Source organism: Poromitra crassiceps (genome assembly GCF_964638095.1).
Source record: "Poromitra crassiceps genome assembly, chromosome: 20".
In the NCBI taxonomy this organism is placed as follows: domain Eukaryota; kingdom Metazoa; phylum Chordata; class Actinopteri; order Beryciformes; family Melamphaidae; genus Poromitra; species Poromitra crassiceps.
In genome coordinates this window covers 19,437,801-19,461,800 of record NC_139637.1, presented here as the reverse complement: position 1 = coordinate 19,461,800, position 24,000 = coordinate 19,437,801, and the positions used below count along the sequence as shown (strand labels likewise).

At 43.9% G+C, this 24,000-nt stretch overlaps 1 protein-coding gene across 2 annotated transcripts in view; it reads left to right on the top strand.

Moving 5' to 3' along the window:
* ntsr1 (neurotensin receptor 1 (high affinity)) overlaps nt 1-24,000 on the top strand; it is a 51,016-nt gene that overhangs the window by 5,330 nt on the left and 21,686 nt on the right. For both annotated transcript variants that reach the window (XR_014553601.1, XM_083657114.1), the window contains exon 2: nt 19,173-19,374. Coding sequence is in view for 1 of the 2 variants with exons in the window: in XM_083657114.1 (XP_083513240.1) it covers nt 19,173-19,374 (202 nt within the window). In the remaining variant the exon portion in view is untranslated. The remainder of the gene's footprint in view (nt 1-19,172; nt 19,375-24,000) is intronic.

Below are 24,000 nucleotides of genomic sequence, written 5' to 3'. Positions count from 1 at the left end.
GGTTATCTGTAGAACAGAGTGGGGGACAGGTTATCTGTAGAGCAGAGTGGGGGACAGGTTATCTGTAGAACAGAGTGGGGGACAGGTTATCTGTAGAAGAGAGTGGGGGACAGGTTATCTGTAGAACAGAGTGGGGGACAGGCTATCTGTAGAAGAGAGTGGGGGACAGGTTATCTGTAGAACAGAGTGGGGGACAGGTTATCTGTGGAACAGAGTGGGGGACAGGTTGTAGAAGAGAGTGGGGGACAGGTTATCTGTAGAGCAGAGTGGGGGACAGGTTATCTGTAGAACAGAGTGGGGGACAGGTTGTAGAAGAGAGTGGGGGACAGGTTATCTGTAGAACAGAGTGGGGGACAGGTTGTAGAAGAGAGTGGGGGACAGGTTATCTGTAGAAGAGAGTGGGGGACAGGTTGTAGAAGAGAGTGGGGGACAGGTTATCTGTAGAAGAGAGTGGGGGACAGGTTGTAGAAGAGAGTGGGGGACAGGTTATCTGTAGAAGAGAGTGGGGGACAGGTTGTAGAAGAGAGTGGGGGACAGGTTGTAGAAGAGAGTGGGGGACAGGTTGTAGAAGAGAGTGGGGGACAGGTTATCTGTAGAAGAGAGTGGGGGACAGGTTGTAGAAGAGAGTGGGGGACAGGTTATCTGAATCGTCTACCTGTCTGTACTGTACATACAGTAGATCAGGATTCATCTACCTGTATGTGTATGCAGCCTTAAAGGATGGGTTTTCCGTGGGGAATATGAATATATATTAAATCTCACGCCCCTAAGGTTTTCGAATCCGTTAAAATTTTTGAAATTGGATATTCACTGCCATGCCTATCAAGCATCTATCACATTATTTCCATGTCGCTCTGACGCAAAACGCGTCAGAGCGACACCCCCCGCCTTGCGGAAGTCGTGCACCTATGAACTACAACTGTTGTTGGCCATGGTCCCGCCTCTAGAGGTCCTCCACGCCCCTTCAGAGGCCTTGACAAAAACAAAAAGGCAGCCATCTTTTTCAACCGCCTAGCCTGCTGTAGCTAATATTAGCTTCCCATAGTTCCTTGCAAAGAGACCATATCTCGGGAACGGAAGCACTAATAGACACGGGACTGGCGGCATTGGAAAGATCGTCAAATTTTACATCTAGTAGTAGGTGGGTTGAAGTAACGAAATCAACGCTGAGCAATGTACCCGTTTTTACACATTTTTACAGAAAATAGTTACAACATCAGATGCGCGTAACTCCTACGAAAATGCCTTAAAATGCATGATTTTTTTTTTATGAAGACATCTCCCGACATATATACTACCGTTTACATTTGGTGCAATTTGGAGGCAATTTTATTTTCGATTTATTTCTTCTTCTTTATATCTTTTATTGTCGAAGCCTTCTTCTTCTTCTTCTTTGAGTTTTATGGCGGTTGGCAAACATATATGTGCATTACCGCCACCTACTGGAGTTTGATATCAGCCAAATGCCTGAGGGGTGGGCATGAAAACGAAGGCCACACGAGCCCAGTGCATTGGGGGAAATGTAGTATTTCGAGTCCCCGCACCCGCACCTCCCCCCCACCCCCCCCCCCCCCCCCCCACACACACAGAGTGGATTTCGGTTGATATCTCTGTGAGTAAACCACCAATTTCAAAAATTTCAACGGATTCGAAAACCTTAGGGGCGTGAGATTTAATATATATTCATATTCCCCACGGAAATCCCATCCTTTAATCAATGTGACTTTTGATCTGTCAAATGGAGAATTCACAGTCGAATGGAGAATCAGAGCTTTGACAGTGTTTACGGGCGAGAGAAAAGCAGAGTGTTTACGGGCGAGAGAGATCCATTCTACAACAGGGAGCCTCTGTAGTCATGCTGTGTGCCACTTGTCTGGGCGAAAAGGACTTTCACAATGCTTTGTGCGGGAAATGTAATAGATTGTTTCGAAACATTTTGTAGATTGGTTGCCACAGTAGCATTTTTCGCATTGTGTTTGGCCAGCTCAACCCTATATCCATTATCTACAGTATGCTGCCCATACTGCTGTGTGGGAGGGTCATTCTATTTTTGACCCATACGCAATTCTTAGAGGAACCAACACATGATTGGTCAATTCAAACATGTTGTAAACGGCTTGTAAAATCACACACACAAAGGTATGAAGAGAGTAAACAAAGCTTCACAGCCGGCCAGCTGTTTCTTCTTCAGCCCTCAGTGGAATTACTTCGAAGAAAAATATGATTTTTCCCATATTTGTTGTTTTTTGTTGTTGTTGTTGTTGTTGTTGTTGTTGTTGTTGTTGTTGTTGTTGTTGTTGTACGCTTCCACAGAGGCCATCATCCACAGGAACATGATCTGGCAGTGAAGAGTGGTTATTCCATGCTCGATACACAACATTAAGCGATAAGCCCCCAAGAGGGCGTGCTTTGCTGTGACTTTACAACGGCTAATGGCTAAGAATGAACATAATTAGCTGTTGTGAAATCACTGTAATTCATGGCCCCATGGGCTTATTGCTTTTATAAAGCGGTTACTACATAGACTACTTAGCTTTCAGCGATATTGATCAACAAATAATCATTAATTCGCCAAGCAAGGCAGTCCTTCAGCCGCGACTTAGCAGAATGGTTGCCAAGCAACACACAGACGCTGTTTGGCGCGGCAATAATATCAGGTGGACAAACGTTAGTTGGAGGGGGCGGAGGCACATGACTGAACACAATATTATATTATTTATTTAAGGGGTCAGTTCATGAACGCATGTATTGGGGAAAGTATTAACCGAATTAACGTTAATTAATTCAATTAAAGAGTTAATTGACATGAGCAACATTAAGTCGGTTAGAGGTTCTAAATGTCGGTTGTTTGTGTGTGTGAGAGAGAGAGAGAGGGGGGGAGGCTAGTATGATCACATGTCTGTGTATCTACAAGCATTTTATATTTGGGAGTCATTTGTTACTGTGTGTGTGTGTATGTGTGTGTGTGTGTGTGTGTGTGTGTGTGTGTGTGTGTGTGTGTGTGTGTGTGTGTGTGTGTGTGTGTGTGCGCGTGTGTGTGTGTGTGTGTGTGTGTGTGTGTGTGCGTGTGTGTGTGTGTGTGGGCTTGTGTGTGTGTGTGTGTGTGTGTGTGTGTGTGTGTGTGTGTGTGTGTGTGTGTGTGTGTGTGTGTGTGTGTGTGTGTGTGTGTGTGTGTGTGTGCATGCTGCCTCGGAGCGACTTCATATTTATATACTTCTAGCTGATCTGTTTTTCTCCTGCTCCTCTATCAGAAGCATCTTCCCCATAGCCTACATGTAGCTGGAGAGTCTGTCCTGCAGTGCACTGGAGCTCAAAACACCTCACCTGATTCATCAGCCTTCTTCATCATTCCTATGGACGTTTCTTGGTTCAGTAGGTTGTTGATGTCGATTTCAACCCCTCATGAATCCTCTTGAATTCTTGAAAATGGCACAACTCCAACGGGTCAATTTCTATTCAAAGGTGCCAAGACAGTTGATCTCATATGTCAGTGGTATTATGCTGCGTTCGTTTATAACTGGGAAGTGGCAAATTGCTACTGTAGTCGCTGCTAGCAAAAATCAAATAAAACACCACGTTAACTCCTACTGGCAAACTTGGGTATGATTTCTCAACCCCCAGTTGCTCGCAGCATGTCGTTTGACGTCATTTCAACATGGCGCCCCACGGTTGTAAGAATTTAAAACATATTTTTGACACATTTTTCTTTTCTTTTCAACAATAGCAAGCTTTCAGACTAGGGATGTCCGATATTATTGGCCTACCGATATTATCGGCCGATATTAGCATAAAAAAATCCATATCGGAAAATATCGGTATCGGTTTTCATGCCGATATTTTATTTTTTTTATTTTTTTTATTTTTTTTAAATACAGGGAGAGTCTCACTGAGAGCAATGCTCTCTTTTTCAGGAGTGCCCTGTTCACATTCACACACACATTCATACCTGGAAGCTGACCAGTACAACCACAGTCTGATCTGTTGGCCACTGAGCAGCTCCACTGGAGCGGTTGGGGTTAAGGGCCTTGCTCAAGGGCACCTCAGTGGTGGTAATGAGGGAGGGGCAAGCGCTGCCTTTTCACTTTCCCCACCCAGATTTATCCTGCCGGTCCCGGGGATTGAACCGACGACCTTCTGGTCACAAGCTCGCTTCTCTAACACTTACAACTTTAACACAACATGCATATTATATATTAAACTCTTCAGCTACATTAAGCTACATTATGTAACTTGTTACGTGAAATTTTGGTGGAAAAAAAGCCCGCTTATATCGGTATCGGTTGATATCGGTTGATATCCGTATCGGAAATTAAGAGTTGGACATTATCGGATATCGGATATCGGTAAAAAAGCCAATATCGAACATCCCTATTTCAGACCAATCAGACTCAGCTGCTCTGTGGCACATGATATACCGATATTACGCATATATCCGATATCGATATTATAGTATACACATTATATTACACATGTTTTTGCAATGATCCCTCAAATATCAAACACTTGACAAAGATATGCCTTGACATGACCTGAGATATGTAATGTAGGCAGGATATTTTACAGCTTATCAATCAACTTTATTGTCCAAAATGACATCAATGCAATTAAACAGTAAACTTCACTGTGAATTTAATAATTATTATAAATAACTAGAAATACAAAAACACAAATAGAACAAATATAAAATATAATTTGAGTTAAGAAAAAAGATCAAAATATACACAACTGTCTTGTCAACAATCCTTCCAGTGATCTCATCCATTCCCGCCAGTAAAGCCGCGTGGCTACTGTAGTTTCACTTCCTCTTTTCCCGCTCTCTGCAGGAAGTGCCTGGCAGATGTTCCCTGTCACGCCAACTGTAGGCTGGTCACTCCCTGGAGGTCCCCTCTTATAGGCAGACATCACTCAAGCATGCAAGTCCCCTCTTGGCAATTTCTTTAAGAAAAATTATTAAAAAAAAGCATATTTGCAGTAATATTACGGGAAAAAGACCTAAAGTAGACTTAAAAGTAAAATTTCTAGGTCCACACTGTCGGGTGTACGATGATAGTCCCCTGTGTGTCTGTCTGTCTGTCTGTAGACAGATGCGAGAGTGTCACAACTGTGCAAGATGCAGTCATGAAACCTTTACAGTGTACAGTAGTTCACATCACAATGAAGGTTCAGTTCGAACAGAGACCTTGAATATAGAAAGAGACACCCCAACTTGCAGTCACTTCCTGTATCTGTGCCAGCGAGGTTTCCCCACTGCCACGCCCCCTTAGGAGACTGGTCAGCCAATGAAGTTTCATACCATTGACAGACAGCCAATCACAAGCCGAGAACCACGCCATTTTAGGAGACCGGAAGAGTTCCATTTCTTACAATTGGCGGAGCCTGGAGTGGGGTGTCTCTAATATTAAAGGTCTCTGGTTCGAAGACGGGTGTGGTCCGAGCAAGGGGGCCCGGAAGTAGGGCCCCACCCCTTTACGCCCCTGGCTCACACTCGTCGCGGATGGTGTTATCCCATCGTCTCTTCTTCTCGCTCTCTCTGTACCACACATCACAAACTGCAATTAAACACCCTTTACTTTGTGTGTGCCTTGGTGCTTGCTGATGCTTTTAACAAGCTTTTGAAATGAAATGCACTTTAGCTTGCCCTTTAGTGACGGGGCTAGCATTGACGCACGTAGTGACACAGAGATGCTGCAAAGAACAGCCATCGATTTGCAAAGACAGACAGACAGAGAGATACAGACAGACAAAGAGAGAGAGAGACACACACACAGAGAGCCAGAGAGAGAGAGAGACAGACAGACCGACAGAGAGGGAGAGACAGAGAGACAGAGAGAGGGACAGAGAGACAGAGAGACACAGACAGACAGAGAGAGAGAGACAGAGAGAGACTGGGTTTCCATCCAAATGTATCGCAACTTTTAATCGAATTTTCAGAAAGTCGGCAAAATAAAATGCGAAACAATGCGCGTTTCCATCCACTGCTATTTTGCGAATTATAGAGCTGTCAATCACCTCGTGTTTGAGGCTGTCTGAGCTGCTGATCAGCTGCTAGACCCGATATACAGCTCTGTTAAACACATCTAACGTTATTCATTTAAAGTTTGTTGATGATCTTGATGTAGTAGACAAAGGTACCATAACGCCATTTCTGGATAACCAGGTGCGACTCGGCAAACTAACGTTATAATCCCAACCCGATCTCCCAAAAGATTGTAAAATAGCAACGTTTGTGGACCAACGTCCAGTTTATAGCTTAAACTGTTTCCACCGCACGTTTCGCATTTTCCTTTTATCGATACACCCCACTTTTCCGCCTCCCTCAAGCGTGAAAACTTTTTTGCGATATTTGGAGGTTTTTGCGAATTAGGCAGCGTTTCCACTCAGTTTTTTTATGCGCAAATTGAAATTTCGCATCAAAACAGGTGGATGGAAACCCGACTGAGAGAGAGACAGACTTAGAGAGAGAGACAGAGAGACAGAGAGAGACAGACAGACAGAGAGAGAGACAGACAGAGAGACAGAGAGAGACAGACAGACAGACAGACAGACAGAGAGAGAAAGACAGACAGACAGACAGAGAGAGAGAGAGACAGATGTCTTTGTGTTTCCTCTTGCTGAACGAAGTGGTGTGTGTGAACACGCAGGTAGGGGAGGGCGGTCACAAGATGCATTTTTCCCACTAAAAGATACAGACAGCGAGACGAAATTGAAGGAACAAGACAATAACTAATCTATTATTGTGAGAGAGAGACAGAGAGACAGAGAGACAGAGAGACAGAGAGACAGAGAGACAGAGAGAGAGAGACAGAGAGAGACAGAGAGACAGAGACAGAGAGACAGAGACAGAGAGAGAGAGAGAGAGAGAGACACACACACAGAGAGACAGAGAGAGAGAAGGGCAGTTGGAGTAGAGTAAGCGCGTCAGTGGCACCACTTTACTTAATTGAATTCTGTTCCTCTTCCATTCAGGATCAGTTGGCTCTGTGTTCCACCTCATCTCGGTTTGATAGGAAAGTGAGGAGTACAGTTGTTTCATCGCTTCACCGCGGTCGTCCCCAACCCAGTCGCCAGAGTCAAATGTTGTCACTCGTTATCCATAGGGGGTTCGGGGGGCCTCGTTGAAGAGGCAGATGGCAGTTGGGAAGAAACTGTCCTCGTGACGAGAGGTTCTGGTTCTGCCAGACCTCAGTCTCCTGGCTCAGCTTCAAAGGGTTTGACTTTGAGGACTGGGAGGGGTCGGCCATGATTTTCCGAGACCTGCTTCCGCCTCCTGGCAGTGTACATCTCCTGAAGGGGGGGCAGGCTGCATCCGATCACCTTTTCAGCACATCGGATGTTGCGCTGCAGTCTGCAGATGTCCTTGAGGGCAGCAGCAGCAGCAGCAGCATAGCAGGCGGTGATGGAGCAGGTGAGGATGGACTCGATGGTGGAGGTGGAGAAGAGCACCATCGTTACTTGTGGTCCTTTAAATAACACGTTAAATGTGACTCATGGTTGAAATGGAGACTTTGGACTTTTGGGATCGAACACAGCTCTCCGGTGTGAAAGCCAAGTGTTTACGCCTTCCCCCCATAACGCCCTTACTGGTGTTTCAATATAGCAGACTCTGATGAGTATAATGTTGACATAGGCCTACACGTATCTAGAAATGTTGATAGCAACATATTTTGGTTCACAAATGTTGACATTCAATGTATCCGTGGTTTTGCGGAAATGTAAACTGCTAACATTTTAAACAGGCGACCAGGCTGGCTGACATTCCAGCAATTGTAGTAAGTGCTAGCAGGAGGAGGAGGAGAATGATAACAAAAAGAGAGAGATGCAGATATGGGGATAAAGTGTTGAGTATTAGGTAACCATGGAGACCAAATTGTGAAAAATATCCAGATACCATGATGTAAACAAGATGCTGTGGTCCTGAAGGACTTCACATGTTAAATGTTCCTGTAGAAAGATATAGCAGCTGTCACTGAAATTGTGTTATTGTGCAACGGCATTGCAGAGTCCAGAAACAATGTGACAGGATGATTCAATGTTGGGTTAGTCTAAACTGCATAGGGTTTGGTAAACAACATCATATATGATTGAGCTATTGAATCTGTAGAGGGCGGTAAGAACAGATTTAAAGCAGTTTCACACCGGTGCGGATCTCCGTGCGAATAATCGGCATAGAGTTTCGGAAAGAAAAGTTTTAATTATTTGTAATTGAAGCTTGCACACCGCGGCCGAACATTTGTGCGGCATTTTATTTTTCCGGATGGACACTGACGTCCGCGGATTTCTGCCTGTGGAAAATACGTTTGACCAATGAAATCCTTTGTTTACAGCTGATGTCATCCCTCCACTACTCTTGCCAAACATCATCGATGATGAGACAGCAAACATGCTCATCAATTTGGTTTCTCAACATCCAATTTGATATGACAAACACTGTGACGATCAACACCCAAATCAAGGACAATATAGGCCTATATGGCTTCAGATCGCCCAGCAGCTGGTATTCACTAACTGTTATGTAACAAATTCCTACTTGCTAACATTGTAAACCACTGTTGTAAATGGATGGAGCGAACGTTAGCCACTTTTATCCAAGTGCTAATTAGCAGTTTATCATCAAATTTGGGGTCCGCTACTACTACTGCCTCCATTTTCTCTTCTCATTGTTTTTTCCGCTGACGGAAATTGAACGTGGGAATGCGAATAATTCACACCGGACCTGTGTGTGTAGGTTGCAATGCGGAAAATCCAGACGCGATTTCGCACCGCAATCCGCAGCTCATTCCGCACCGCATCTGTGTGAAACGGCCTTTATACTTCTGGACACTTTTTGTTGAAGGGGCGGGGTCAGATACACAAAGATCGAAAACCTGAAGCGGAATGCGCATGTGACCTTTGACCTTTTGAAAAAGCTGAAAGCAATATGACCAAAGGATTGAGCAGAAAACTGTGTGATTGAAATAAACCTGTAAAGGCATATCATGACCATTTCAGATAGAGCATTGATAGCATAATGGAGTTATGATAAATATTTTCATTGACAGTGAGTTGGAGACTGACTTGGTGGATAGCGAGTCATTTTCTAGGGATGTGTCTGAATTCCTGGTCCACAAGTTTAGCTGCTATTTCAACTCGAAAACTACAAAATAGTTTTCACCAAGTTTCAGTCAACTGAGCAGCACCAGAACGTTTCTGCACACTAGCTTTTCCTGATTAAAGCTTTGGGACAGAGTTGCTCACAAAATGTTCTGAGACAGAGTGTTCCAAGACAGGGTTTTTTGGTCGTTCACCAAACCTTATGAATATAAATAACTTTACGACTTGAGACCAAGGGAAATGTGCTTAAAAAAACCTCTAATATTCCTGTGAGCTCGGAAAGAATGTCGCTTTTCTCAAGAGAGACAGGGTGAGACTGTGACAAATATTGTGTTGAAAATGAGATATAAAGTAATGTTTTTTAATATATATTCATAAAGTTTGCAATGAGTTTCACCGGAGAAATGCCCACATCAGTATGAGACACTGGCTGCGGGCAACTTAAGTCACAGTTGTAATTTGTTTGTGGCCACAGCAGCTGTAGGCTCAGAGAGTGAGGGGATAAGACTGCGTTCAACAACACCGAGGAAAAGACAGAAGTGAGGAGGGAGATGTTCGAGAATGCAAAGTGTATAGGCCTATGTGAGAGCAATCTGGGAAGCGATCGGTTAAACCATTTCTTTCCCCTAACCTCTGGGGGCAGCGTTTCAATGTGGTGCAACAGGAACTCAAGAGGCTCCATCGGCAGCAGAAGAAAATCCCTTTCCATTCCCTGCAAGCTCTACCATTGGCTCCAACCGACCGGCTCTGACCATTTATGGATTTCCTTTCCGTTTCCTGCCTGTCGCTCTCAAATCCTTCCGTTGCTATGAAACAACAACAACTCCTGCTACACGCTACAACTTGCTACATGTTGAAAACGGTACGTTTTGACAACACATCGGTCACATCCACTCCGTTTTGATCGGGATGCAAGCCTGCACCCTGCGGGCGCTGTTCACGGAGCTTGCAGACAGATCTTCGATGGAAGTCGAAGGTCTGTCTCAAGAGATTAGTGTGAGAGTAACAGTGTTGGGGGTCGTTACTCAAAAAAGTAATATATTACTTTTACTTTGAAAAAAGTAATGCCTTACTTTACTCCCTGGAGCATGTAATTCGTTACACTACTTGTGACATACATTTTTGCGTTACTCCTCACCATCGCCTGAGATGCATTGTCACATAATTACAGTTAAGAACATTACACTACATATGCCCACATATCAGCACAAATCCCTGTCCTAATAAGGAGGACATACAAGATCTTTGTTTCTGAAAGACAGCGATTCTACTATAGAAACAAACTGGCAACATTTCCTCTGTCGATGCAACAAGCCTGTTTATCGCTGCTTTTCAGGTTATCTGCTGCTGCAGTCAACTCAGCGTGGGTCCCTAGGTCTTTATAGCTGCTAGCTTTCCAGGTGCTTGGAGAGATTTGATGTCATGTTCACAGCGGTGGATAAATTGGTTCTGGCATGGGCAGTGTTGGAGAAAAATATAAGTTCCATTGGCCTTTCCCAATAAGCTATCTCTCCATGGGGCTATTCTATATGTGTGAAATGTCAGTGTGAGTCTATGTGTCAAATGGCATGGAACTTATAGCATAATTATGCAAATAGGCCTATAGCTTATCAGATGTCATGTTAACTTATATTTTTCTCCAACAGGCAGTTTGCACTTTACCATCATATTCCTTGCCTGCAACAAATTTGAAGTATGTGCATAATATATCTACCCATCAAAAGTTGTAGACCGCACACTGCCATTTCCCCCGCAACTCCTAAAGGTGGTGATACAACGGATCGGCTGGAGGGACGAACCAACGAATCGTCAATCCTCATGCCTACAGCTAACCAATCACAACCAGTCACTCCTCGCCATTCTAGCACCAAAAAGACATCTTTTTACAGTCAGCTGTTGAGTGTGGCACAATCGCATGCATGAAATGACGTCTGATGTTTTCTCCATACTCCTGCAGATTCAATCCCGATCCTGCTGAAAATGGAAGAACTTATGTAACGCAAGTAACGACTTAACGTCACCGTCGCCAAACCTGACCACTTTTTTGAGAATATTCTATCAAAATTCTGTTTCAACGCCTGCTACAAATGATCAAGTGCTGTTTCCACTCGGTTTAATGGCTGAAAGCACAAGTCAAACTTCTTATTTTTCTAGAGACATCTTGTTTGAATCATTCACTATAGCCGTTTCCTTACCAGAGTCTGGGAAGTGACGTTATTGCTGGTGAAAAAGCTGCGAGCTAAAATACCCAAAGCTGACCAGTCCTATCTGAACGTTTAGCCTGCGCTAGTTTTGCAGGGCCTTTCTTCTTCATGGTATATTCTTCTTCTGTGGTACCGTCGCCCAAGCATCTCACTGCTACTTTCTCTTATCAAAAGGCACTTTCATAAGGTATTTGGACCTTTTATCATGTACATTTTAATATGAAACTTTACACATAGACTGTCAGATATCTGGAATAAAAGGGACTTGCGACAGCGGACAGTTAACCTCTTGAATAGCCCGCAAAGAAGGAGGAAGTACGTCACTCGGTCCGCAAACAAAGGGGTGGCGGGTTTGGGTAAAGGTGGTCAGCTATGGCGGCGTTAGTTCCGTTAAGTGTTTGATTAGAAACTGAAATGTGATTACTGGATATAGGAAGCGTATGCCTTTAGGGCTAATGTCCACCAGCTCTGGAAAAGACCTGCGAACAGACCCACACTAATGTAATCTGTCAGACATATGCAGGACAGAAATAGAACAGGTGCGTAATTTTTCTGTACCGTATGTATCACCCATCAATTAACATCTGCTCCGAGCAGTCAGTTTTACGCCGTAACGCGTCTGGTGTACATTGGGTGTTACACTAGCTTGTTACCGACAAATGTAATGTGAGTATTACAGTAACGCGTTACCCCAAACACTGGAGAGTATTGGCGGTGGGGACTGGGGAGCAGTGGTGTGGTTATTAAATGGATGTTTTTTTGTAGCAATATATTATAAAATCTTGTCATCTGTTATTAGTTACTTTCTTAAAAAATAAAATAAAATTGGTGTTCTTACACTTCAATTTGTTACATTTTTGACAGCGTAAAATCGAAAGGAATGACAAAGGGAGAGTCTGCTTGATCTGATGCCAATTTAAGAAAAACGGTAGATTCTCTAATTGTTTTCCAATTTTTTCAATTTATAGGTATTTTTCAGTCAGCGGTATTTAGACTGCGGACAGCTGCGTACAACACTGGGCATCCGTCCCATACACCTCACAAAGCAATCATAAGCAATACAACGCAAACTCTGGTCCGATCAATATTGACACAGCTCGCAGGCGGGGAAGCTGCTCTGTTGTTCGCAGCAGAGCAGACACCAAACAGCCCTTCTGTCTTGGGAGGTTTGTCAGCTTGATGGAAGGGAAAGCTGAGCTGTGCGTGGGCGACTAGGGGGAAGAAAGAGAGAGAAGGTGTGAAGCCTGGCTGTCAACAGAGGCAGCCAGGTGCAGGTGGAGGAGGGGGCTTTGGCCTTTGACTGTTTTCACGTGTGTGTGTGTGTGTGTGTGTGTGTGCGTGCGTGTGCCGTGTGTGCGTGTGTGTGCGCACATGTGTGTGTACATGCTGGTATGATGTAAGGGTGTTATGTGCGCTTCAGTCCTCCTAAGCCCGTCTGAGAGATGTTCCCAAATCCATATTTGGCAAAGCATAAAGAATGCATTTAACCAGCTTGTTTTTTTGTCCTTTCAGATTTGATTTGATTTTGTAATATTGTTTCCGATGTTTTAATGACTGTAACGGCAGAGGAAACATATCCCAAAGAATATGACTTGACTGGTTAAGTGACTTCCCACTTCTGGTTTGGATTTAAAGTAATGTGAGAGTCAAGATTCCAAATTCACTTTGATAGCCACAGTATAATGAGTAATCAGATTACAAACAAGGAATTTTACTTAGTGCAAGTACTGTATGCAGTGCAGCGGTCACATCAACAGTATAAGACAAAGCAATACAATCACAAATTATAAAGTGCAAAATATTATATATTATTTATATATTTAAAATATAAGTATTTTAAAGTGACATAGGGGGACGGGGGGTATAGGATTAGTCCTATGCATCCTAACTATTTAGGATCAGCAGCTAGATATTAATATTAGGCTACTCTTGGGGTTGATGCAATGCCTAGTTTACACTACAAGACTTTCCCCCTTCAATTTGTATTTGTATAACTTGCCCGCTTGGAGTAAAATAGATGATAGAAAGGGGATGATTGACAGATCGCCTGTCCAGTGATCACGCAGCTTGCCGATCACGGACCAATAGCAGGCGGAGCTGCGGCTCTGGGAAACTCCCATCTCACGTGAGGTGCGTAAGGACTCAACCCATTCCCTCCCACTCTGCTGACGAAAAATCAACATGGGGCGGCCAACATTTGAACGTTTGAAAGACATTTAATGAGATAGATATGTCCATATTATTTATGTCTATGGTTCTTCCTTGGGCCATGCTGCACACTTCCATGAAGTTTCATAATTTGGCCCAGGAGTTCTTCCATAATACTTTTCACAGACAGACAGACAGACAGACAGACAGACAGACAGACAGACAGACAGACAGACAGACCTACAGACAGAGAGACAGACAGACAGACAGACAGACAGACAGACAGACAGACAGACAGACAGACAGACAGACCTACAGACAGAGAGACAGACAGACAGGCAGACAGGCAGACAGACAGACAGACAGACAGACAGACAGACAGACAGACAGACCTACAGACAGAGAGACAGACAGACAGGCAGACAGGCAGACAGACAGACAGACAGAGAGACAGACAGACAGACAGGCAGAGAGACAGACAGCCAGACAAGCAGACAGACAGACAGACAGACAGGCAGGCAGGCAGGCAGGCAGGCATGCAGACAGACAGGCAGACAGACAGACAGACAGACAGACAGGCAGAGAGACAGACAGACAGACAGGCAGAGAGACAGACAGGCAGAGAGACAGACAGTCAGACAGACAGGCAGACAGACAGACAGACAGACAGACAGACAGACAGACAGGCAGACAGACAGACAGACAGACAGACAGACAGACAGACAGACACATACACAGACAGACAGACAGACAGACAGACAGACAGACAGACAGACAGACAGACAGACAGACACAGACAGATAGACAGACAGACAGACAGACAGACAGACAGACAGACAGACAGACAGACAGACAGACACAGACAGATAGATAGAAAGACAGACAGACAGACAGACAGGCAGACAGACAGACAGACAGACAGACACAGACAGATAGATAGAAAGACAGACAGACAGACAGACAGACAGACAGACAGACAGACAGACAGACAGACAGACAGACAGACAGACAGACAGGCAGACAGACAGACAGATGGCACTGAAAACATAAAGTCCTTGGCGGAGGTCAAGACATATAAAAATACAAATAATAGCATCTCTGAACACCCCTAATTATGCAACACATTACTGTACCCAAGTAATGATATGGCAGCTAAAAGCCTAGTAACCTTGATGCTGAAAAGGTCTTTGATGTCTGCCAGACAAAAGTGGTAAGAACACGGCACACTCCAAATCCAAATCCAAACATACCTGCCACACCTGGCTGTCTCTCAACTCTCAGAAAATAACAAGACTGGTGTTGGATGTCAAAAAGTTAAACGGAAACCTGGCAGCGTGCGAAGCCTGGGGTGGTTGGGAGCATCTACTGTATAGAGAGCCAAAGTGAACGTCACTTCCTGCTTCAGCACTGTAACCAGAGATTTTCTTCTGCCATTTATTTTCCCGTAGACATTTCATAAAATGCTTATAAAAAGAATTGTTTTTTACTTGGTCAAACCAAACGGTTCAGCTATATTTAGAATCGGGAGAGACCATAGAACCAATCAGACCAAAACTTTAAAAAACAACATCGAAAAAATATTTTCTTTAAACCCGCTTTTTTTTTTTTACTTTTTGGTCCCAGTGAAATGTGATGCAGCCTCTCCAGTTTGTAAATATATCTTAACTATTTGGTTTGAACAAGTAGAACTATTTTTATAAGCATTTTACGAAATGTCTATGGGAGAATAAATGGCGGATGAAAATCTCTGGTGCAGTGCTGAAGCAGAAAGTGACGTTCCACTTTGGCTCTCTATTCTAAAGCTTGTTAGCCGTCGTCTCCAGTAATTGCTTGTTTCAGGATCGCCTCATTAAGTGATTTCCAATCAGACAGGTCGTGTTCCCTTCCTGCATGTGCTGCCCCGCCATGTACAGCGTCACTCATTAATCAAACCACACACTTTCTTCTTACAACCTCCTTCTGAACAGCTGCCAGTGTGTGCGTGTGTGTGTGTGTGTGTGTGTGTGTGTGCGCGCGCGCATGGGTTTGTGTGCGTGCGTGTGTGTGTGTGTGTGTGTGTGTGTGTGTGTGCGCGTGCGTGGGTTTGTGTGTGTGTGTGTGTGTGTGTGTGTGTGTACATGTGGGTTTGTGTGTGCATAGAAGAAGATTCTGTTATTGTCATTGTACAAGTAATAACGAATTGTATCCTCGGCATTTAAGCCATCATTGAACAGAACACCAGGAGCAGTGGGCAGTAGGGGGCACGATATTGAATGCCAATACTAACCCTTTTGACCTTATGCCGATACCGATATATACGCAAATCCCCCCACACACAAAATAAGAAGACTACTTCAAATAATTAAATAATTAAAGCGTTATTTTATTGGCCTGTCTTATCGGCAGACATTTTTTTTTATGTCGAGCCGAAGCTGAGATATCATTTTAAAGTCAAGATGAAATGGGTCTGAGAGGGTCTGTGTGAGGTATTGCCACTGATGACCTCCTCATGTTCCCCCTCAGCACCTCCTCATGTTCCCCCTCAGCACCTCCTCATGTTCCCCCTCAGCACCTCCTCACGTTCCCCCTCAGCACCTCCTCACCTTCCCCCTCAGCACCTCCTCATGTTCCCCCTCAGCACCTCCTCACGTTCCCCCTCAGCACCTCCTCACCTTCCCCCTCAGCACCTCCTCACCTTCCCCCTCAGCACCTCCTCACGTTCCCCCTCAGCACCTCCTCACCTTCCCCCTCAGCACCTCCTCACCTTCCCCCTCAGCACCTCCTCACGTTCCCCCTCAGCACCTCCTCATGTTCCTCCTCAGCACCTCCTCACCTTCCCCCTCAGCACCTCCTCACCTTCCCCCTCAGCAGTCAACTCATGTTTCTGCTGCAGACTCTCTGGGCTTTACCCCCACACCAGTTCAGGTCTGAGCCCAGTATGTGACAGCTACACTGTATCTGCTGCTGTCTGAGCAGCGACAAGATGAAAGTACACCTACTGTACATCTGAGAGTACTGCAGTGTAAATAACTGTTATAATGAAATCTGTTAACTGAATTGCTTTTCATGAAATAAAAGCAGCATCATGTGGAAAACCATCAATGTCTGTAAGAGTCCTGCTTTCTCAATCATTAGAATTTTTTCCAGAAGTTGATAGCCATTGATAGTCAGTTGACAGTTGGTGTTTTTTCTTAGTGGGAATTTCTGACCCTGAGTAAAGTCAGAACTGTTTGGGCTTGTCTTTAATGCCAGAGAGACCTGCATACTTACCCTGAGCAGGAGCCTGCTATTAGTACACGTGCATTCAATACCGTATTATAGGAGCTGAAGGTCAGTTGCTAGTTCACGTTGTCTTTTCTTGATGTTCTACCTAATGAGACGTACAGGCTGCCTCTGTGACTGGGGGGGAGGAGAAATGACCTGAAAGTGAGGACGCGAAATGCTTTAATGACCTCAGAATGTTTGACATGCTCATAACCGACCCAGGCTCTCGTCGCCCCACTGGGGTCATATCAAAGTGGCGTCGCCAGATCTATCTGGGCCTGTCCAAATGCAACACACACACACACACACACACACACACACACACACACACACACACACACGCACACACACACACACACACACACGCACACACACACACACACACACACACACACACACACACACACACACACGCGCGCGTAAATGGCTTCATTTGGCTGAGCTGCTGCCTGCGGGTGTCTATAATACAGTGTCTGTAATGGCGGTAATGATGATGATAGCCTCCTGAAGCGCTAATGCTCAGGGTTCACTGGCAAGCCAAGGCGTGCTCTTTCCCCAGCGTGTCCTGTGTTCCCTGGGCATGACTACTACACCGATGTACCAAGGTACATCAACTCACTGATTCTGTCTGGTTTCATTTCAACACCGCCTCTAACGTGACACAGAAGTCGTCATCAGCGGAGTGGGTTTCTAACCAGAGGACAGACAAAGGTTCTTGTTTTCGTGTTTAATGCTATAAAGGTCCAACCCATTCTCACTCCCAAGTCATCGATATAGACCACAGAACAGTGGTTCTCAAATGGGGGTCCGGGGACCCACAGGGGTCCGTGGCACTTTGCCAGGGGGTCCGCGAAAAGTTTTCAGGAAGAAAAAAATGTTTTTTTTGCAAAAGCTTCATAGTTGTAATTAATTATAATAACGCATAATTGTATGCTTTAAATCTACCAAACCTATCAATTTAAAAGTCAAGCACGTTACCGTGGAAACAATTCAAGCTTAGCCCAAAATCACAAATCAGAATGAGTATATTTTCTATCTTGTAAGGGCTCCTTGGCTGAAACACATTTGAGAACCTCTGCCATAGAACTACTGTAACAGCAGGTGTTCAAGTCAATGTGTAATGGCTTGTTGGCTTACAATTAAAATATATATCCCTCACTAATTGGGAACACAGAAATTGAAAATATTCATCAGGTATGATGGTTAAGGGAAAGATAATTTTCCTATTGGGCTGGAGAAAAAGTCATCAAAATCTGATATAACACAAACAAATTTATATTAAATCAGCTTTTGGAATCAGCTTTGTTTGATAATTTATGAGAAACGGAAAAAACTCCCAGCATTCTCTGTGATGCCACGTTCCTATAGGCCCTCATCAACCCAGTGTCCAGACGCATTTCTTTTTGGACTTTTAAAGCTCACGTCTCAAGTGAGAAAAACCCAGCATCTCATTAAAATATATTGGCGTTCTTATCAGGGTGGGAGGCCAAACAGAAAGAGGCCTGCGCTGCCTGCTGCCATCCAGTTCAAGTCCCACCTCACAATTGAAGAAAGCAGGCGGCGCAGCATGGGCTCGTAAATCTCAGCTGACAAGGAGGAAGATTAGAACAGTGTGTCCCTTCTTGCCACCGTGGGCATCTTTTTGAATTTGCTTTTAAAAAATGACCCGGAAATCAATAGGCCTTTTCATCATCCCTTTTGCCAGGGAAAACAAATAGAGAGACACAAATGACTGTTTCATATTTTCAGCTGAGTTAACGTCACGAGAGAGAGGGCTGCGTTTGCATTGTTTGTCAAAAGTTCTCGCCGTGGCGTGACCAATTTGTCTTACAACAGAATTAATTTTATTCTTTTTTTTATCCATCCCTCATATCACTTTCACCCATCTATCTTCTCCTACTTCACATCTCTGCCGCCTCCCCCCAAACACACACACACGCACGCACACACACACACACGCACGCACACACGCACGCACACACGCACGCACGCACGAACACGCACGCACACACACACACACACACACACACACGCACGCACGCACGCACGAACACGCACGCACGCACGCACACGCACACACACACACACACACACACACACACACACACACACACACACACACACGATTTCCCTGCACAGATAGATGCATACATACATACATATATACATACATACATACATACATACATACATACATACATACATACATACATACATACTGTACATACATACATATATACATACATATTATATAGTGACCTTTTGAACCAGCCTGTAAACAAGTTTATTCCTGCTGTAAAGTTTAGCAGCCAGCCTCAAGTGGCCATTCGAGGAACTGCAGTTTTTGGTACTCTTGGACTGCGGATGGAGGGTTTGCTTGTGTGTGTGTGTGTGTGTGTGTGTGTGTGTGTGTGTGTGTGTGTGTGTGTGTGTGTGGAGGGGAAACATCCTTCACCATAGCTTTCTTCCATTTCCCCCCCCAAACAGGTGAACGCGTTTCTGTCCTTTGTGGTTCCCATGGCGGCCATATCGGCACTGAACGGGATCATAGCCAATCAGCTGCTGCGCATGTTCCGAGAGGCGGAGCAAGAGAACCGGGTGTGCATCGTCGGGGGCAACCCCACCATGCTGAACGTCACCGTGGAGCCCAACCGCGCCCAGTCACTTCGCCACGGTGTCCTGGTGCTCCGTAAGTGAACACACACACAGAGATGGGCGAAAATACATCAAAAAGTATTTTGATACAAATTACAAATACTTGCTCAAAAAATTTATCACAATACAAATACAAAATACTGGTCTGAAAAATGTATTTGAAATACAAATACGTATTTTGTATTTTGAAAATACATGAAAATATATTTTATAAAAACTGATACAGAACTGCAACAATTAGTCAATTCATCGATTCATTGCCAAATATTACATTAATTTCCTATTTTGATGATCTATTAATCATTTTGAGCCATTTCTTTAAGGAAAAATGTCCTAATTATCTGATTCCAGCTTCTCAAATGTGAAATGTTCTGGTTTATTTAGATGGTAAACCATCTCTTTAGTCCTCTGTGACAGTATTCTCCTTTGTGTACCCTCTAACACACTACACTTCTTCCATTTCAGTTGTTTTTCAGCACAACTTATTTCTCCTTCACTTCAGCTGTTAATTGCCTTCTGTGAGGGCTTTTGAGTTACAGGTAGCATTTCTACACGTTACAGTAACCTCACGTTTTGGAGCTTTGACCATGTTTAGCCATAGATATGAGATCTGTTATGAATGTTATGTTATGATAGTAGGTCCCCTATAAACAACTTCACATCCACCATGTCAGTAAATTGTCACATATAGTCTTTATTTAACACGCTCCACACATAGAAATACCGCAACATTATTTATTCCACCACAAAAGGTTACTTTTCAGGAACATGTAACCATGGTGCCGCAGTAGGGCATTCATGGTGAGGGGAACTTAATCCTGTGGCTAATGTATGGAAACAGGGAGGTTGTCAGCTTTATAACAGTATATTTATTTATCCATTTTGTAGAGCTGAGTTGGGCACGGAGGTGTTTTTTCTATATTAGTTGTGTCTCTCTAATATGATGGTTTGCATGCGTAAACAGTTTGATTTGCAGATAGAGCAGCGTTTGTCTTAGCATGCAATAGGCTTATCTAACCATCACATTTAGTACTTTATCTCTGTGGGAATGTCCACAAACACGAGGCTTCAGTACTAGTCAGACTTCCTGTCCTGTTTGAGTTAGACTTCCTGTCCATTTCAACAGAGGATAAATGGTTACAGACCAGTCGCTCAAACACCTTCATGACAGTTAAATCAACAGGCTTGTAATCATTCAGGCATCAGGCTGTAGCATTAGACTTCTACTCTATCAGCCTGGTGTAATGTGGCACTCTGTCGGGTTCATCACAGCTTTAATCAGAGGGTCAGGGGGACTCATGGTTCTGCACCCCGCTAAAGCTCAGAACCAAACATCCTTTTGTTATTGTTGTTGTTTTGCTTTGTTTTGTTGAATTAGCGTTAGCTGTGTCTCTCTAATATGATACACTGGTTTGCATGCAGTAAACAGTTTCATTTGCAGATAGGGCAGTTTTTGCCTTAGCATGCAATATCTAATCATCACATTTACTACTTTATCTCTGGGGGAATTTCCACCAACACGAGGCCTCAGTACTAGTTTGAGTCAGACTTCTTGTCGTGTTTGAGTTAGACTTCCTGTCCATTTCAACAGTGGATAAATGGTTACAGGCCAGTCGCTCAAACACCTTCATGACAGTTAAATCAACAGGCTTGTAATCAGGCATCAGGCTGTAGCATTAGACTTCTACTCTATCAGCCTGGTGTAATGTGGCACTCTGTCGGTTTCCTCACAGCTTTAATCAGAGGGTCAGGGGTACTCATGGTTCTGCACCCCGCTAAAGGTCAGAACCAAACATCCTTTTGTTATTGTTGTTGTTTTGCTTTGTTTTGTTTTGTTGAATTAACGTTAGTTGTGTCTCTCTAATATGATACACTGGTTTGCATGCAGTAAACACTTTCATTTGCAGATATGACAGTGTTTGCCTTAGCATGCAATATCTAATCATCACATTTAGTACTTTATCTCTGGGGGAATTTCCACCAACACGAGGCCTCAGTACTAGGTCCACACCCTACTCTTCCTCTGATTTGTGGTTGAGATTGTTCTGCGGGTAAGCCAATCAGAGGCGGAGTAGAAGTGACATCTCACATTGCGTTTTTTTTATTCCACAGTTCAAACCTGTGTCAATGTTTAAAATGTGTCCATTTGAGAATAAAATGAAATAAAAATGTATTTTATGTATTTAAAATACACAAAATACAAGGTCTGAAAGTATTTGGATACAAATTACATCTTATTTTTCTCAGTCCAGCCAAATACAAATTACAAAATACACAAATGTATTTGAAATACGTATTTGAAATACATGTATTTAAAATACTGCCCATCTCTGCACACAGTTAAGTTAAGTTAAGTTAAGTTAGTTAAGTTAAGTTAAGTTATCCTTTATTTATCCCCTTGGGGAAATTCATCCTCTGCATTTGACCCATCCTCTACTAGGAACCTTCCTAGAACTAGGAGCAGTGGGCAGCCACTGTGCAGCGCCCGGGGACCAACTCCAGTTCTTTTTGCCAGTACCTTGGCCAGGGGCAGTGACAGGAGTATTAACCCTAACATAACATGTCTTTCTTTGATGGTGGGAGGAAACCGGAGCACCCGGAGAAAACCCACACGGACACGGGGAGAACATGCAAACTCCACACAGAAAGGACCTGGGACGGACCGGGGTTCGAACCCGGGACCTTCTTGCTGTGAGGCAACAGTGTTAACCACTGAGCCACCGTGCCGTCCCACACACACACACACACACACACACACACAGAAACACTTGCAAGAACATTCTCATAGCCACAGATGGACTAACTTCCTGTGTGGGAAAGTAGCATGGGCGGAGTTAATGTCGAATACAGTCGTAAAAAAAAAAAAAAAAAAAGGTTGTAAATGCTTGTAAATCTCCATCTGACTGTCTGGCTGAATATGATCATACAATTTATATCCACTTTGACAAGAATCACAGGTATCTCTTTGCCAAAGCTGTGACAGGGGGGCCTCTGACAGGGCCTTGCTGCAGCCGCCCCCTCCCTCTGGAATGCCCTCCCCAGTCACATCTGACAGGCCAAAACTCATTGTCTTTCATACTCATTATGTCATCTTTCCAAAAAAGCCCTTTTCACTGTTGCTTTTTACCTATAATATTTTCTCTCTCTCCCCCCCCCCCTCTCTCTCTCTCTCTCTCTCTCTCTCTCTCTCATCTATTTTAATATTTTCTCTCTTTATTAAAGTTGTTTTATCCTGTATTTGTAAAGTGTCTTTGAGCACGGTCAAAAGCAACAGTGAACAGTGAACATTACATTACTAAACATACCATAATGAGTATTAATGTTCTGTAATTCTACTCATATTCTAATGTTTCTTATATTCCCATTCTTATACTTATTAAACAATAATTAGAGAGAGACCATGATGATGCCAGCCTTAAAATGAGATATTCCTCTAAATCTGGCTTCAAACGGGCAACATTTTAAATGTAAAACGTTGTTGTGTGTCTCCTGCAGAAGTGCCCCCCCCCCCCCCCCCCCAGAGCTAAAAGTCAAACTCTGCCTATGGAAAGTAGTATGGTAGTACAGTAGTAATTTTGAGGCGTACTGAAACTAACTTTCTGCTGCAAATAAAAGAAGAAGGGAATATAGCATTCACCCTTCATCATTCATCATCTTCATCACTGCCTTTCATGTCCTGACTCAACCTCATTGGACCCAGTGTCCCCTCCTCTTCGTCCTGTCATCCTGACATCTAAAGGCCCAGACATGATACTTACACTGTCCAGCGCCTGACTGTGTTAAAGTCCCTGCTTAAGACAGCTAGCTCCCCAGGAGGGCAGCTCCCTGGCAGCTCTTATAGTTCAGCCTCTTCCAAAGTGAAGTAGGCAGGTCGTAAAACTCCATTTTCAAAGTAGCTCCCCCAACTCTCCGAAAAGCTTTTGAACATATTGCAAGACCATTACACGTCCATTTGAGTGGCTCCACCAAGCTGTCAGTGATGTGAGATTCTCACACCGACTGAGCAGCAAAGCAGTGCAGTATTAAGTCAAGATAACCCTCTCTGCTCCATGGCGCCCTATCCACCTTTCCCCTGGATTTACCTTTCCCATGATTCTCAACGGTAGCCGGTTGTCGACTTCCTGTTTACATTTTTTCACGAGCAAGGAGGCGCACGCCGCCGTCAAAGAGTGGGAACGTATGGCTTATTTTATCCGAAATGTGTAAAAAATAACAACGTTGTGTGGTTGCATAGCGGCGATATGAATATCAATTCACTCGTACTGTATGGGCTTATTTGAGCCGAAATGGCTAAAAATAGTATGTGGTTGCATAGCGGCCGCTTTTATTTTGAAGGCTAAACGTCCAAACCGGAACTCTTATATTTGGTCATTGAACGGAGCTTTAGCGGTTTCTCTCTTTCAAGATTCAAGATATTGTCACTCCGTTGTACAGTTATGCGCGTGTGAAATTATTGTGCTGGGGGGGGGGGGGGGGCTCCATTACAAGACATAGATAGGTACAAAGTCACAACAATTATTATGATTATTTTCAGTCTCTTTCGCTATGAACGGTCCTGGGCGGAAACAGGCAACCGGCAGCTTGATCTACATGACAGTTAAGCTGGTTTTCTTTTCTCAGTAGGTTTCAGATATGTTTTTTCTCTGGGAAGTTCACATGA